The 17,016-nt window shown below is 41.5% G+C and overlaps 2 protein-coding genes across 4 annotated transcripts; one reads left to right on the forward strand and one right to left on the reverse strand.

Moving 5' to 3' along the window:
• Positions 1-1,117: 1,117 nt before the first annotated feature.
• On the reverse strand, positions 1,118-8,026 carry znf131 (zinc finger protein 131). Of its 2 annotated transcripts, none has more exons than XM_061038755.1 (9): positions 7,905-8,026; positions 5,421-5,568; positions 5,227-5,328; positions 4,825-4,966; positions 4,574-4,682; positions 3,916-4,104; positions 3,426-3,801; positions 3,176-3,306; positions 1,118-2,465 (listed from the first exon to the last, which is right to left on the reverse strand). In XM_061038755.1, the coding sequence occupies exons 2-9, from the start codon at positions 5,548-5,550 to the stop codon at positions 1,941-1,943; spliced, it is 1,704 nt and encodes a 567-aa protein (XP_060894738.1). In that variant the 5' UTR covers positions 5,551-5,568; positions 7,905-8,026; the 3' UTR covers positions 1,118-1,940. The 2 variants fall into 2 exon arrangements, with proteins under 2 accessions (XP_060894738.1, XP_060894739.1); XM_061038756.1 differs by lacking the exon at positions 7,905-8,026 and adding an exon at positions 7,672-7,863.
• Positions 8,027-11,343: 3,317 nt separating this feature from the next.
• selenop (selenoprotein P) lies at positions 11,344-15,917 on the forward strand. Of its 2 annotated transcripts, XM_061038757.1 has the most exons (5): positions 11,344-11,496; positions 12,072-12,302; positions 12,648-12,860; positions 12,949-13,066; positions 13,187-15,917. In XM_061038757.1, the coding sequence occupies exons 2-5, from the start codon at positions 12,100-12,102 to the stop codon at positions 13,688-13,690; spliced, it is 1,038 nt and encodes a 345-aa protein (XP_060894740.1). In that variant the 5' UTR covers positions 11,344-11,496; positions 12,072-12,099; the 3' UTR covers positions 13,691-15,917. The 2 variants fall into 2 exon arrangements, with proteins under 2 accessions (XP_060894740.1, XP_060894741.1); XM_061038758.1 differs by lacking the exons at positions 11,344-11,496; positions 12,072-12,302 and adding an exon at positions 12,427-12,478 and having other exon boundaries at positions 12,560-12,860.
• The last annotated feature ends 1,099 nt before the right edge of the window (positions 15,918-17,016 follow it).

The following is a 17,016-nucleotide window of genomic DNA, read 5'->3' on the forward strand; positions in this document are numbered from 1 at the left end:
CAGAGGTTCAACGTGGGGTCAGGAGGTCAGCAGGAGGCCTTAATGGGACTCAAAAGATGGGTCAGCCCGTCTAAATATCATTTGATTGTGTTAGTTAAGCTGTTGATGGTTGATAATCATATCTAGAAAGAGTGAGATGACCGAAGTGGTTTTCTTTCTGTTTTTAAAATGTGAATTTAAAATATGTATGTGTGTGTGGTAAAATGGATATATAGGCATGTAGTGAAGTTTTTTTTATCTTTAAAAATCTAAGATGTTATAATCAGGTTAAGTAGCTGTTGTTCTCTAAACAGTTACTTTCATGTCTCTCATTGGTTATATTCATCTAATTATTGGTTGCAGAGACAATTAAAAAAGTGAAACTATCCACTTGACTCATCCATTTGTGAACAACCCTGAGAGATTTTAAATACCTTTGATTACTTATTGATCAGTGGAGCTGAAGAGGCTTTTTGAATGAAACATCTTCAACTGAACCACTTATGAACCAGAGGATTTTTTTTACTCTGCCCAAGTGACCTTTCCACTTGTAATTCTCAATACAAATAGACAATCCTCTTAATGGTATCATTTAAAATCCATAGCTTTTGAATGCTTTATGAGAATTTGCCTGTCTCACAGCAGTCCTCACTGTATCCCTTTTTTCAGCCACTGGGGGGCAGTAGAAACAAGCTATGAATACAATGATTGACATACAGGATAATCATTCACCTTACAAAGCCATCTAAGAGAAACTTGTTAGCAAACAAGAGTCCAGCAGATACAGAACAACTTCAGCTTGTAGCTCTGTTTCTTAATATTTGGTAAATGCAATTCAAATATTGACATTCACTTCAGATCTGGTTTGGCTTCCCCCAACTCCTAACTTCCTAAGCACACTATCTTTCCTTTCCTTTTTTCTTAATTATGCCACAAAATGTACAGGCTGGCTTCAAAAAAAGTTGGATTCACAAAGAGTGTACACCAGGGTTTCACTTCACCTAGAAAGGATATTGATGAGCGCAAAAGGACTGAATCACAGCATCAAGTTGCTGCTAGAAAATAAAGCACTAAGCTGAGGACACCGATAAAAAAAAAAAGTTGGATGATAATTCATGTAGAAACGTCTTCAACAATGCATTGTTATAATCCATTTTTTAATTAAAATAGTGACATAAGCGGGTGCCGGTGGCCTAGTGGTTGGTATATGCATGTCTCATGTGTGGAGGCTGTAGTCCTCCAAGCGGGTGGCCCGGGTCCAAATCCGCCCTGTGGCTACTTTCCTCCATGTTATTCCCCACTCACTCTCTCTTTCCACTGTCCTGTCTCTAGAATAAAAAGCCCAAAATAAAAAAAACTTTAAAAATAAAATCAAAAAGTGATATAAGCAACTGTAAGAAAAGACATGAAGGTATAAAAAAGTCAAAAGCATTTAAATAATCCCATAAATTAATTTCATCAAGTACTCAATAGATGGCTTAAAGACATAGATATCCCATCCTGGAGAACATTTTATTCCATATCTGAGGTTTTCCTACAAAAACAGCAAAGTCAATATGAAAATAAGCATGAACAGAACTGTATGTAGCATTAGCAACAGGAGCTGCAACAGGAATATTTCATTTCATATTTGGTAAAATATGAACTCAGACAAGAAACATATGAAACTTGATTGATTTAGCAAAGTGGAGTCACTAAGTTTGTGTGGCTGGATGGCAACAGGCTCAAAAATAAATACAGGAAAGCTAGTAGGAAATTGTAGATTTCCAAAATTGTCTTTAACTCCGCTTTCAAAGAGTTACGGTGGCGGGAATGAAGTCATTGAACGCGATGTTGGACAATAAGACATGTTGATGTGGCATGCTTTATCCCACATGCAGTGTTCTTTACAATAGAAAAAAGGCGTCTGAAGAGAACTGAAAGTCTCCGATGTGTCATTTGAGGCAGTCTTTGCAAATTTCTCATACAATCGCAGCTTGTTCTGCCTCTTCCACGTTCACCATTTCACCCTCTACATCTACCTCCACCTGAGAGTTCACCACCTGCTGCCCGTCTACTTCTGTCGTGGTCACACGCACTACCTGGATCTGCACCCCCGCCCGCTTTAGTCTCTCCACGTCCTCCTCACACATCTCTGTTACCCCTCCATCCTCCATCACAACTGTTGTGGTCTCGTCCATCTCCATCACATCGACAGGCTCCATGGTGACGTGTTCCACTTGGATGCCGTCGTCCAGCATCACCGTTTCGCCTCCGTCTATGCTCTGGGTTGCGATGGTGATGGCTGCTGTGGCGGCAGAGTCAGTGATGACCACTTCTTCACTTGTCCTGTCCTCGATGGAATGGACTTCTTTGAGGTGAGTCTTAAGTTCTCTCGCGTGCGTGAACCACATGTCACACATGGTGCAGTGGTTGGGTTTGTCTCCTGTGTGGCTCACGAGATGGTCTTTGAACTGATCCCAGCTGTTGAACACACTGCTGCAGACCTGAAAACAGGAGGAGGGAGGAGAGGGCTATCAGCATTTCTCCTTTTGAATGATATGGGCCGTGAACTCAAAAAGCAGACTTGATTCACTTGATTCCCCATGGAAGACCAGAAGATAAATCAGGAAGGTCATAAAACTGGATGGACAGTAGTCCATAACACAAAAAAATTGGAGCCCTAGGTGACATCATAAATGGCTTAAAAATGTGCACAATTATTTCACTTGTTATAGATTACTTTTCTTGCTTGCACCTGCACTCCATTAGTGATCACAAGTACACAAAGAAATGCTGTTAATACAGAAATATATATAATTAACCTGGTTTGTTTTGTACAACATTGCACAGCCACTCTTTATGCTTGTATATGTCTCTGTCAACTAATGTTCAGTTTATGTAGTTCTTTGGTTTTAGCATTGTGGTTATATGTAAATTTGGATTTATGTGCACCACCAACCTGCCAGGGATGGAAATTAACCTATGGCTACAATCTGGCACATGTTTATGTTCATTGATGTGCACTGTCCCTATTTTTAAATAAATACATAAAACTGTCACACATAGCTATCCAAGTATAGGCAGATATATTATTTAGATGAGGTGCAAACACATGAACATATTCACAGAATGTTGGAAAACATAACTTATATTTTAGGTATATACTGCATGGGTAGGAAAGTGCTTAATGGCAGTGACTCTGCACAATCTGTACCTGGCATTCATAGAGTTTCTTGCGCCCTTTCTTGGCTCCGGCCCCGTTCTGACAGGCTGCCATATGGCACTTCAATGTGCTGTTCCTTGCAAATCGCTCATGGCAATCTGGACACTCATAAGGTTTTTCCCCTGCAGATAAGACATAATAAAGCCAGACATGGATTTCAATGAAACATGTTGAACAACAAGTCAGCAATACATGATCATGTGTTCAACTGGTACAACTAGCAACATGTTTCTGTTCTCACCAGTGTGCTTTCGCAAGTGCTCCTTAAAGTGGCCGAAGTGGTCAAATTGCTTTTTACAGTATTCACACACGTGCACCTTCTTCTGCGGTTTCTGGTTTTGAGACAGCTCCTCTGCATCAAAGTGAAACGTGCTGATGTGCTGCTTCAAGGCGCCTTCCCTCGTGTAAGCTTTGCCACAATGGTTGCACACGTGGGGTTTTTCCAGAGAGCCAAGATGTGTTTTCAAGTGCTGCTTGAGGTGGTAGTACAACTTAAAGCTACGATCGCACTTGTTGCAGCGGAACATGTTGTCCACTTGGGAAATCTGGACCTCAACCACACCGACATTCTCCAGCACTTTGGAGGCCGTCACCGTTTCCTCCTGATACACCACCTCCTGATGAGGAAGCACACAGTAAAGGCGGGGTTGATGCTTTCACATTTAAAACTATGCAGTCAAACAAATTAATGCACCACAAAAAGATATTTGCACAAATACAGGTCACCGTACCTCATCTATTTCGTCTTTTTTAATGAAATGTACTGTAGATCCCCCTTGCTGATACTTGCTGGTAATGTCAGCGAGGAGAGCCAAAGCAGAGTCATCGGAGGCCTGGGCATTTTTTGCTGCATCAACCACCTCCTCCAGTCCTGCCTCCTCCACCTCAATGACACCTTCTCCTATCACCTCAATCTCCACCTGGAGGACAGTAAATATATTCAGTACTGACACTTTGAGGCAGGGACAAAGAAAGGTTCATTTGTGTTTACTTCACATATAAAGCAGTTATAGTACAAAGTGGTGGTGTAACAGACTTTGGGTCGGATCACAGACTTTTGTCACGGATCGGATCAATTTTCAGATCAACAGCCAGTGTCGATGCACCGATGGGGGCAAGTGCGTTTGGGGAATACAGACCACAGAAGGCTGCACCGTTCCTAGTGGTGAAATGGATCACGCTTGATCCATGAGCCTTTCGGATCACCCTCCAATATGGTTTGAGCCGCACGGGTCCCTGTGCAGAGTCGCCATGAAAAAAGGGTAACATATTGTGTCATGTAGACAGCGGGTCGATCCGTGGATCACGTGTGGCCCGAACCGTAGGGGGATGTGATCCATTTCACCTCTAGAAAACATAAATCTGTGTGACCACCGTGAGGATACTGACCTGTTCTCCCTCCACTGAAGGCAGACTTTCTGTGATGACATTTGACGTCTCAGCAATCTTCCTCTTTTTACCTTTGCTCTTAGCTGTCAGGGAGGGATCTTCATTCATCCTACAAGAAAGAGAAGACGCGTTTTTGTTGAGGCAACAATATTTCCTCTTTTTTTTTTTTTTGGTCACTGAATGACATTTAAATTCTGATTACATAATTTTAAGTTCTTGAACTGTGACAGTATAGAGTATGTGAGTCTCACTTATTGCTGAGTGCTTTGATGGCTTCTTGCATCTGGAGGTATTCAGCCGCCTTCCACACGTCAGCCTCCTCCTTTTTACCCACATCTAGTATAGCTGTGTATGTGAACTCCATCAGCTGGTGAAAGGCTGTATTACTCACTCCTGAGGGTATGACAGAGCAGCAGCAGTGAATGAAAGACACTCAATGTTAACTCACTTTTATGCGCTATGTACAGCACTTAGATTGAAAGTGCTTTATAAATATATATGCATTATTATTATTATTATTATTTAAGAGTCACAACCACGGGAAAAAAACATAGGTGGCTGCAAATTCTATGAAAATAATACATTTATAGCTCATTTGATCTTTCTCACATGTAGGACCTCTTTTTCTTTTACTTCATGAAAACACAGAATACCTTCTATCTCCACCAGAGGCTCCTGGGTAAAATCCTGGAAGAACTTGTGGAAAAACTGACTGCATGCTGCCAACACTGCTTTATGGGCTCTGAACTGATGCCCTGGAAGAAAAAAAAAAAAGACATTGAAATAAGGATCATCAAGTAGGAATTCTCCTGAAACATCATGACCTATAAAAGGTGTGCCTACTTACCATCCACAATCAGAGTAATGTCTGTGAACTGGTCCAGCTGTCGTTGTTCATTTAATTTGTCCATCATGACTTTGTAATGTGCCGGGTACTCATTGCATGCATCCAACTCAACCTCCACCTCAGCCGCCATTATTCACCTTATCTTTCTCTGCAGGGATCAGATAAAAAATTAGATTAGGTCTTACATCAACTCTCAGCCTTGGTTGGAAAGGAGTAACAAAGCTATCACCTATACAGCCAGGACACACACGCACGCACGCACGCACGCAAGCAGTCCTTTGGCAAGATAACGTATACTCTTCTAAAATAAGGCAAATTATTTGTATCCTGCAGCATCATTCTCTTTAATCAGACCCCTTAAATGAGACTTGTGTTTGACAAACTAACATAATATGTCCTACTTTTTCAGAAAGAAACAGACAACCACACTGAAACGTCTGTTTACAGCTGACTCCAGACTGAATGCAGTCTTTTACAAATCTAACGAGCCAAAGGGTATGCTTATCTTAAAAGGCAACACATTTGAAAATAATGTGACCCGATGAGCTGAATTATGTATTCAGTATTTGTGTTCAATACAAAGCTCAGCAGACCAAGCTTAAAAATGTAGGAACTACGAGTAGATCACTGAAGACAACTGTCATTCAGATATCTGATCTGCATTTGAACAACTCTTGAATTAAATTATACTGGCTTGAAAGAACGGGAAATTGTCTGAATTGCAAAGGCGACATGGATTTTCAGGACAGCAATATTCAGTAATACGTGGATGTCAGCTTGGGTTGTCACCCGTCCCAGTAAAATACGGAATCGTCCCGTATTTTACACTTTGATATTGCGTCCCGTTTTGAATCAATACGGGACGCGGTTTGTCCCGTATTTCCAAGATGCCTCGAACTCAGCATCATTCAGCCCGATTCAGCCGGCTAGTTCCCGCCTCTTCGGAGCGCCCTTTGGTTTGTTTGGTTCTTTTTTTGGCCTGAGCAACGAGAGCTCTTCAGTGATTGGGTGAGAGAAAGTCACAGGAGTCAGAAGGAAACATGTCTGCGGCTGCCTCTGATACCCGCACCGTGCACCATTGAAACGTAAACCGATGCAGAAATACAGATGTGAGTAGAAAGTAATGCCTGGCTTGACAGTGTCAGTGAAAATGAATATAATGTAAAGGAAACTACTGTAGGCCTACTTAATATATTTTCTCCGATGTTTATAGATAGGTTATTCCAGTAGCCTATAGTTTGGATAGTGTGAATATTTTTCGGTACATAAAACAAAAAGATGACATTTATTTTAGCCAAATCTGTATTCACACTATGGCCTGGGCGAGATATCATCAATACAACATCAATATATCGACAGAAGACACTTCATTAATACAATGAGAAAATAGTTCAAAAACCATATTAACAGTACCATTCATGATTTCATGAGAAAAAACAAAAACGACAGACAGAAGGACAGAATAAATTAATAAAAATACTATTAAATTCGTACTGTTTATTTAATTAAAAGTCTGTCATCCTCCCCTCTATGTTACAGCAGTGTCAAAAGCACTTCAATAATACTCTGTTAATGAATGAATGTTAAGTTAATAACTTTATTTGAAGTTTAAGTTAAGTTGTAAATTAAATAGGCCTATCTAGTAGTAATCATCTGCTTGAAATGAACCTGTCAGGTGCGTTTCATTGTGCATACATTACTGTATCCGCCTTTACACTTAAGTTTTGCGTTTTTGTAAATTATTTCAGGAAAAAAAAAGTGTTAATAAAGCACTTAAAACTTTAAGTATGACTCTTATTACTTCATTAAATTCATGATTCACCACAACTGGTGCCCCACCCCCCCACCGTTGGGCCAGGGGTGGTCAGGCCCCTGCAGAGTTGCACCCCCCTGCGGGGTGTCCTTTATGTTTCTGCTTGGAAGGTGGAAACCCTAAAGTCAGCATGATGGCGCTAGAGAGCGACATCCCTGTTAAACCAGTAAATACAAATTAAGTGTGCTTGTAGTTCAAAATAACACGCTGCTAAAATTCCAAGGACAAATACTGACATGCCCCCGAGACTGACGTATGACTTCACAGACGAGCAGACGCATGGTTGCTACTTTGACTCACGTTTAACAGCTTTGCTAAAATCCACTTCCAGGTTAGCCCAACTAGCCAGCTAGCCCAATACAGACCTCACCCGGACACAGGACTACAACACGTTATTTAAAATACCGGAGGGATATATGTAACTAGAGCCCAACTTACCAGGAAAAGATACACCTATGTAATCATTTCGACGATGGAGCATGTAAACAATAAGCCTAACACAACCCCAGCGAGTTGCGGGTAACGGGCCTCTTAGCACGCTCGCCATTTCGCGTTTGACAATCAACATTACGTCATCAAACCGCGCATTAAAATACACTTTTCCCAGACGGATTTCTTTATTACAGCCACCGTGGGGCGAAAAAGACGTCAAAAACTGTCGGTATACGTACCTCAAGTTTGATAACGCTGCTTCAAAAAGTTGTTTCGCGATTATATTTCCCTCGACGCATGTACTGCTGTTCTACTCTCGATGCTACCAAAAAGGGCGGTCATACAACCCTTAGGACTCGGATTCCCAGAAACCCTTGCACAGCCAGGGACGCCATAGAGCGTTGCTTAGAGACAGCGGTGAGTGTCTCTTTTCTCAGAAACTGTAACTGGGAAAAAGTGTTTCCATGTGTTTCTGTGCTAGACTTCTTCTTTGTAAATAAACGTAGGCTATTATTATTATTATTATTATTATTATTATTATTATTATTATTATTATTATTACTATTATTATTATTATTATTATTATTACTATTATTATTATTATTATTATTTATATTATTATTATTATTATTACTATTATTATTATTATTATTATTATTACTATTATTATCATCATTATTATTATTATTATTATTATTATTATTATTATTACTATTATTATTATTGTTATTTATATTATTATTATTATTATTACTATTATTATTATTATTACTATTATTATTATTATTACTATTATTATTATTATTATTATTGTTGGTCCCCCAAAATTGCAGATTTTCTTCTAGAAGCCTGTGGACAGCAGGATATCCCTGTTAAAGAAGAGAAGATCTTTAAAGCTAAGTGGCAGTAAGAAGAATATTTAAGCTAAATAAAGTAAATAAGGCTGCAGGAAACCATTACTGTATTGATTAGATTTTTATTTATTTTGAAATAGGCATACTTTATTAATCCCTATGGGAAATTCTAGTTTACACTCTGTTATTGAGAGACATGCTTCTCACACAATAAGGCCCAAATCACACATATGCACAAACTGGACCTGTGGACATGCATTTAGTGGAGAGATGTCATGCAGAGTGGGGCTGCTTCACAGGGAGCGCACCAGAGCAGTTGGGGATTCGCAGTCTTGCTCAAGGGCACCTCGGCAGTAGCCTACTCGAGAAGTGCCCTGGGACATCTCCAGCTACCAGAACAACTTCCGTGTTTTGGTCAGCACTGGGACTTGAACCTCTGGTTCCCAACCCAAGTCCCTACAGACTGAGCTACTGCCGCCCCAATAGCCCACTGTATAACCACTGTATATAAAAAAATATGCCTCAGCATCTTGTCAGCTACACTGACTCATTAAGTTAACATTGGACCCTGTTATAAACCAAGGCTAGAATCTGACTTGATGATGATGATGTCAGACCACTGCAGGTTTTTTAAACCCTTAACTTAAATGAAGTATCTACATGTGTTTGAGTTAATAAGTCTGTTGCATGCATCCCACTCTTTTTTAGATGAGGCTGAAGTCAATTGATGACTATGACTATGAAATCATTTTATATATAGCCTACATTTTATTATTTAATTGTTTTTTCACATGTTTGTATTTTATATGTTGAACGAATGCTCATATTTGAGAATATAGTTTAATGAGAGGATTTGTCTTTAACTTCTAACCTGTCCAAAGTCTTCTAGGATTTTCTTCCAGGATTTTAGTTTGGTTACATTGAATGAAAGAAGTGTCCATCACAATTTACAGCCCATGCAGCCCCTTTTTAAAGGCCTAGTGTTGCCGCACTTTTGGATAAATAAAGGCAGCTCTCAACTAGAGGCCCCTAAGCATTTAGTGTCAAAATAAATTGTGGATCAAAGTGGGGCAAGAAAATGAACCCATCATCAAAACCTCAAACCTTTGCAAGGACTATTGACTGTCCTTCTCCTCAAAACTCACATAACTCATAAACATTTAACATTTATGGGACACTTACTGATTGAGGAAGCCAAGCTTTATGTGAAATCACAAGATGCTCTCTGGCACGTTATCAAATCATGCTGGAATATCATGAGTCATCAGGTTTTGGAAAAACTTGTTTCTTAAACTGTTTTTTTTTTTTTTAAACAGTTTTCTAAACTATTGTGCAACTGCTTCACCTTTGAGTGCTATACTTATGAGGTGAGGAACAGTTAACCGTAGATGAATATTATCTAGTCAGATCTCTTGTAGCTTACTGATAAATGCCTTCTGATATTGCAGGTCAGTGTGTGCTGATAAAAAAAGATATAACACATGGTCAGATACTGTGAATGAGTAACACTGGGTCACAGAGAAAGCGTGTCCTGGCAGGACACTCTAGATCACATATCATGCTCTGCTGAATCAGCTGAGTGCCACAAGCGTCACATCTCGGGTGGTGTTTACAGACACTGATACCTGAATTTACTCTGTACACTCGTGCATGTTTTCTAATGAAGCTGTTGCACTGCAGCTTGCATGTGTTTTTGTTACAGTCTGTGTTTTTTGCAGAGCTACAATTATAACCATGTTTCCATTTTGATGTTTATTTGCAGTGCCCTGGCCATGTTTGTGCAGGGGTTAATGCTGTCAAACTTTAATCTTGAAGGGTAACTAAACCCTAGATTTTTAAGCTGTAGTGCTCCACCCTGGAATTTCAAATACATATTGATTAACTCATTTTGTACTTAACATTACATACACTCAGCAGATGTGTGGGTTTCTCAACTTGCAAGAGGTGCAAGCTTACATGTGTTTTAGTCTTTGTTAGACCACAATGTCACAGGACAGAAATTTGATAGCCTATAAAACAGACTTATGACTCTTATTTTATAACAGTGAACTTACTGCCCTGCATGATGACCTGCATGGCTTGTGTCTGCAGACAGACACCAACACCTCCCTGATAAGACTTTGAGGCCAGTTAGAACTTTTCGACTATAAAATCATTTATGGCTCAAAGATTACTGTACCTTTGAGGCAGTGTTATGCAAGATCTAACTTGGTAAATCTATGTTGTAAAAGGTCCATCAATTGATGTTGCAGTATAGCTTGAGTTAGCAAAATTCCTTTTTTGTACTTATTCATGATTTTTTTTGCTTCCCTGATGTCAAAGAAGGATCTGCACAGGACGTTGCATTTTCCTACTTTTACTATCAGCCTGTACAAAACCACACAGAACATTCTGAGAAATGCATAGTGAAGGTTACACTGTCTTTGTTTAAACCCTGCAGAAACATTTTGGACCCTGACCAAAGACCCACCCTCTGTCCTTATTTCTCTTCCTCCTCTTTGTGCTCAAAGTCAAAAAACAGAATTGCACAATGTTGATGGTGACTTCTAATGAACCTTCATTACATATAATCTCCACAATGAAAAAGCAATCAATGTCATTTACAAAGCTAAAGCATGCACTCTCTTTAGTGCTGACATATCTCAACAAGCTGTTAAAAAAAAAAAAAAAAATTAAACTTTTTCTCTTACACTTTTCTTTTTCTACTCCCACAAATTTGTCAAACTGCCAGTTGCTACTAAACGTTTTCTGCTAAAAACAGGATTTGAAATCAGCCAACGGGAAGCACTTCTGCACTGGGACTTTTTAGAAATGTGTAGACATCAGCACAGAGCCTGAACTTTGTCCTCCAACCAGAGAGAAAAACAACAGGCAGAGTATAAAAGGGGGGAGAGGCGGAGGAAGGGACATGTTTTTGTTGAAGGAGTTGAAGCAACGCAGAGCTGAGCAGAGAGAAGCAGAACTTTTAAACCAAGGGGTAAGTGAGTTCTCTCTTTTATCTGTTTACTTATAGGCAAAATGTATGTATCCGTGTTCCCTTTAACAACTGTGATAAGTTCATTTGAAAATTCTGGGGTTTTCTAAATCATTTTTTTGGCATCCTGCTTATGGGGGGTATGCAATGTATTAATACAATGTATGTGCAACTTTAAGAAGACGCTGAAACGTTATGGTTATGCTCATGATGGTGATGCTTTGCATAAATGTTTGCTTTCACAATCCAGCATGCTTCTTGTTGGACTTCTTAGTTATTATTTCTATATTTAGTTTGCATCTCAGAGCTTCAATTTGTAGTGAAGCAACACACGCACAGATTTGGAAACTTCCAATAATCTTCTTTGTTCACTCTATTTGTGTAGAGTACTTTAGGCAAGTCACAGTTTAGTAGAACTCCAAAAATGATAACCCCTCTCAGATCTTTTGTACAACCAGCTCAGTTTTGTCTGCCAAGTTTGATTAATCTCCGATCATCCCCCCCTCCTTCTCTCTCCTCTTTTGGGCCGCCCCTTTTCCAACCTCCCTCTCTCCCCCTCCTCCCTCTGTTTTCAACAGATTGGGGGAGTGAGGAGGCACTGCAGGCATGTGGGCTTGTCTCAGCCTGCTCCTCACTCTCTGCCTGCTCCATGGGGGCGGAGCAGAGAGTGAAGGGGGCGGGCGAAAATGTCAGCTGCCACCACCTTGGCAGATAGGGGATGTGGAGCCGATGAAGGGAACCATGGGCCGGGTGTCAGTGGTGGCCCTTTTCCAGGCCAGCTGATTGTTCTGCTTGGTGCAGGCTTCCAGGTATTTGCCCATCATGTGTTAGAAAATCAATAACTACATTGCATCATCACAGGAGTTAGGATTGATATTCACCCATTTTGGTTGGTCAGGCTATGTTACAGAACTCAATGTAATAAAAAAAAATTTACTATTACATTTTATGGCCCCAGCTGTAAGGCTTGCCGAGTTGGAAGAGGGTAACTTGTCTTGGTTATGTAGCCTAACTATTACTAATTTCACTGTCACAGAAATGCATCCTGGTCATTCTTGATTGTTAGACATGCAGATTATCCACAAAAGGTTTTTCTTACAGTTTTTTTGTCACGTAAACAGATTTTTAATCTTTTACTTTCCTCACGTGATCAGACTGGAACGCCTGCGCCAAAAGCTTGATCTTCAGGGTCTGAAAGATGTGGTCTACATTGTCATCAACGACCAGGGGGCGCAAGCACAGCGCCTGCACCCAATGCTGGCAAAGAAACTGTCAGAGAACATCACACTCTACCAGCAGGACGAACAGCAGCCTAATGTCTGGCAGACACTGAGTGGAACGAAGGATGACTTTCTCATTTATGACAGGTAAGTTACCTGGTAATCAAAAGGGAAATACCAGACACTTGTTGTTGTTTTTTCTCATCATGCTTTTTATTCCATCCCTGTCCAATAGGTGTGGACGTCTCACCCACCACATTTCACTTCCAAATACCATCATTGGACTTGGGCATGTGGAAACTGCCATAAGAGATTCCTACTGCAAACCCCTCTGTGGGAACTGCACCTTTATGGTACATAACTTAAAAAAATACACATTTGTTTAATCAAAAATAAGTTTCAAAATAAAAGTTGTGTTCCACTTTACTTTAAATGAAGCTCACTTGTTCACTATTGCTTTCTATTTTCCACAGAGCACTGAGCCACCTGAGGAATGCACAGCAGATGTGCAGCCTGATGCAGACGCCCCCCCAGAGGAAGACACTGATCACCATCATGATCACGGGCATGGGGCTCACCATGGTCATGGCCACCAAAGGGAAAACCATGGTTCTCACCCACATGGCTCCGGTCATGGCGGTGATAACAACCACGGTCAGCACCACGGAAGCCACGGAGGTCACGGTGGTGGTAACAACCATGGTCAGCATCATGGAGGTGATGGTGCCTTAGGCCATGATCGTGATCACCACCAGGGACGTGGTCATGATAACAGTCATGGTCATGGCCAACAGGGGGACAATCACCCCCGTGGCTTTGGTCACGGGCATCATGATCACGATCATCATCATGGTGATCATGGTGGTGACCATCAGGGTGCTAGACAGCAGGGGCAGGAGCGAGATGTAGGAGTACCACATCAATTGAACTTAGAGCAGCTGGCAATGCAAATGCAGCAGATGCAACAGATGCCCTGAGTAGCAGAAAAGGCGAGGTGAAAGTCAAAGCACAGCTGACAGTGGACAGCAGGCTCTGACAATGAAGCCTCTCCTAAGTCCAGCTGATGCTGACACTGACGCAGGTTGTTTGGCGATGCAGGGAGCGAGCAGCCGGTCGGTCTCTGACACTGTGACGAGGCGTTACCCGCCTCCTGACAGTGACACGGACTGACAGGCGATTTAGCCAATTCTGTCAAGGAGAACTGACAGTGACGCTCGCCTCCTGCTGACTGACAGCAGCCTCAGTCAGCCCCCTGAGCCTGACCCCCCGGTGCGAGCTGAGCGTGAGAGCAGCTGTAAGCTGGCTCTGACATCAGAAACACCAGGGGCCCAGCGCTCTTTTTTACCAACTAGTATTTCCCTGAGAGAGGAACAGGGTGATCCATGACAGCATGGAGAGATGAACAGGTGGAGTCCAACATCACACTCAAATAAACAAAATCAGGGCAATGAATACATCAAGTAAATCATTTATTGGCAGCTTGTCAACTTAAATAACATTTGGCAATTTTTTTACAAATTATAACATTGTTCTCTTAAAGGGATACTTCAACCATTTGCATTAAGCGTTGTATCATTAGAAACCTAGTAGTATTTTTGAATGGTCGTGCATCCCGCTTACATTTTCCCCTGAGATGGGAAATCTTTGTATTTTTAAGTCTGAAAAGGAGCTTCCAGTGACGCAAAAATCGCCATTTTGCGTCATCGGAAGCTGTTGCGGTTAGCTGGGTGAACCTACAACGCTAGTTCCTCATATTTTCGACCACTGAAGCTACAGACCAATCACAGATCAGTGGGTGGGAACTCACTCCCAGAATCGAAATTTAACGTCCCCCATATTGCTTGGAAGCTATGCTAACAGGCTCTATGGAGAAAGCTGATAATGGCGAAAAAATATAAATATAGTGGCGAGACGGCTGCTGCCGACAGGCCGGTCTTGTGTCTTGGCTGCCGCAACCGCTGGCCGCCCTGCTGGCCGCCCCGCTGGCCCCGCCGCTGGCCGCCCCGCTGGCCCCGCCGCTGGCCGCGCCGCTGGCCGCCCCGCTGGCCGCGCCGCTGGCCGCGCCGCTGGCCGCCCCGCTGGCCGCAACCGCTGGCCGCGCCGCTGGCCGCCCTGCTGGCCCCGCCGCTGGCCGCCCCGCTGGCCCCGCCGCTGGCCCCGCCGCTGGCCGCCCCGCTGGCCCCGCCGCTGGCCGCGCAGCAGCCAAGAAACAAAACCGGCCTGTAGGCAGCAACCGTCTCGTTTGGTGTCTTTCATCCACATGAGCCAAAAAGACACTTTCTGCCTTTTCTCGGCCAAGAAGGCACCAACTTCATAATTTATTTCACATTTCTACTACATAGCCTATATGACCCAATGTCAAAACGGATTCATGTTTCAACGAGTGAAGTATCCCTTTAAGAACTGATGTTGAATTTCACCTGTCCACCTGTCAGCATGTTCGTCTGGGTCCCTCTCTTCCTTTCTCAGGAGTGTATGTGGTTGTCATGTTCATCAACGGCCTCCTCCATTGTGCTCTCTCCATCCGTAATGAAACCAGGCGCAGAAACTACGCTCTAGTGGCGTCTGTATGAAGTCAGGCAGGAGAGAGAGGAGTGGGCGGTTCAGGAACATGATAAACACTTAAACACTGAAAGATATTTCAGTGAACAGAAATATAGACTATTGAGAAAAAAAAAGCAACACAAGTTATAATAAGAAAGAAGAACCGAAGAAACTTTTACAGTCAATCCAAATCTTTGAATTAGGTTTTAGGAGTGAGGGAAAGGCAAACCTAACAAAGCTTGTAACAGTATTGTGATTTGATCATTGTCCTTTAGCACATATAACAAGAGTAAATTCATTCATTCTCACAAACCTGCACATTATGAACGTTAAGTTCTGCACATTCCTGTTTATTTTTTTTTCTTTTTGCATTTTTCAAATATATTCGGTAAATTGCCAAAGGCACACATTTCCAAAAAAAGAAGCTTGCTCTAAAAAAAAAAAAAAAAATACGAGGCTCAATTGTTTGGAAAAGGTCAAAGGAAAAAAGAGAGAGGAACAATAAAAGAATGATGGAATACACTCTGTGCTTAATGACGGTTTCAGAGGGAAGACGAGAGTCACCCTGAATACCTGATGCCTGCACAGAGACCATGTATTGTGTGAATGATGTCAAACATGGAAACTGAGTGTTGAATAAAGAAAGATGGTTGAGTTACACTTTCAGTTTACGTGTGTTCTTGTCAAAGTCAAAACATCGAAATTGACAGGTTGTTTAAACATAATGACTGTCAAATTTCGTCAGCAATTTGAGTGTCTGATGGAAATGTCACCCAGTCGTATTTGGCAGTTATCCTGTAGCCAACATGCCTGAGGAGTTGGACACATGTGACTTCACAAAGCAAAGGGACCTTATCTTATATCATTAATACTTCATAAGAGTCTATATATTGCTATTAAACTCCAAACATTACAGCGCTTGTTGTCCTTTTTGCTGAGGTAGATACAACCGCTTTGAAACTTTAAAGGTGCACTGTGGAGTTTTGGTAGAGAAATGTGAAAGTTGGAGAAATTTACAGATTAAGTGATATATGTTATGTTTGAGGATAAAATGCTATGTTAGAAGTTATGGTGGGGGGCCCTCAACAGTGAAACCGTAACTCTCATGGTAGCTTTTTAACTCCAAACAATGTTCCAGGGACCCATTTTTTTTCTTTGAATAAAGTTTGTGTATTTAGTTCAGAAAATATAGCATTTATAGCAATTTTTTCACTTCTCCAACTTTCAAATTTCATGACCAAATCTACATAGTGCACCTTTAAGTTATTCACAGAAAACTGATTGTTCAACCAGACTGTTTTATCCAATATGTACCAGCAGATGGCGTTGAAGGTCCACATTATAAACCACCCCCCCCATACGCCCAGCTAACTGATGGCGCTTGTCCACCTCACTGACCTCATGAAGGTTTACTACATTCTTAGACAACTCCACCCGAAGGAGCTTAGAGCGGTGTCATTACTTGAAATCATTATCAAAAGTGTCTTTTTTACAAGATCTTAATCGTTTGCATGAATCATCCTTCTCCACTTCTTTCTTACTTTATCAATCCATCAAACATGAACAAACTCATGCTCTTTCTTTTCCAGTGGTTCAAACGATCCTGTTATGGCAGTCACATGGGAAACCTGACATCACATGTCCGGTGCCAGCCTGAAATATTTGCAAGAGATGTCAATATTAGGTGAAAGTTCATTTCTCATTTTACAATGAAATGAACTCTCTCTGTCTTGACGCAGGGAGCGAGCAGCCGGTCCAC

The sequence above is a fragment of the Labrus mixtus genome, chromosome 5, assembly GCF_963584025.1.
Source record: "Labrus mixtus chromosome 5, fLabMix1.1, whole genome shotgun sequence".
NCBI classification, from domain to species: Eukaryota; Metazoa; Chordata; class Actinopteri; order Labriformes; family Labridae; genus Labrus; species Labrus mixtus.

What these genes read in the sequence shown, in the direction of transcription:
- znf131 (XM_061038755.1), bottom strand. Translation starts at nt 5,550, where the DNA reads ATGGCGGCTGAGGTGGAGGTTGAGTTGGATGCATGCAATGAGTACCCG. An exon ending in GCCTCTGGTGGAGATAGAAG is followed by an intron (nt 4,967 to 5,226) that starts GTATTCTGTGTT and finishes TCATACCCTCAG; the next exon opens with GAGTGAGTAATACAGCCTTT. An exon ending in AGAAACTCTATGAATGCCAG is followed by an intron (nt 2,466 to 3,175) that starts GTACAGATTGTG and finishes TCCTGTTTTCAG; the next exon opens with GTCTGCAGCAGTGTGTTCAA.
- selenop (XM_061038758.1), top strand. Translation starts at nt 12,442, where the DNA reads ATGGCCCCAGCTGTAAGGCTTGCCGAGTTGGAAGAGG. An exon ending in GACTTTCTCATTTATGACAG is followed by an intron (nt 12,861 to 12,948) that starts GTAAGTTACCTG and finishes CCTGTCCAATAG; the next exon opens with GTGTGGACGTCTCACCCACC. An exon ending in GTGGGAACTGCACCTTTATG is followed by an intron (nt 13,067 to 13,186) that starts GTACATAACTTA and finishes TATTTTCCACAG; the next exon opens with AGCACTGAGCCACCTGAGGA.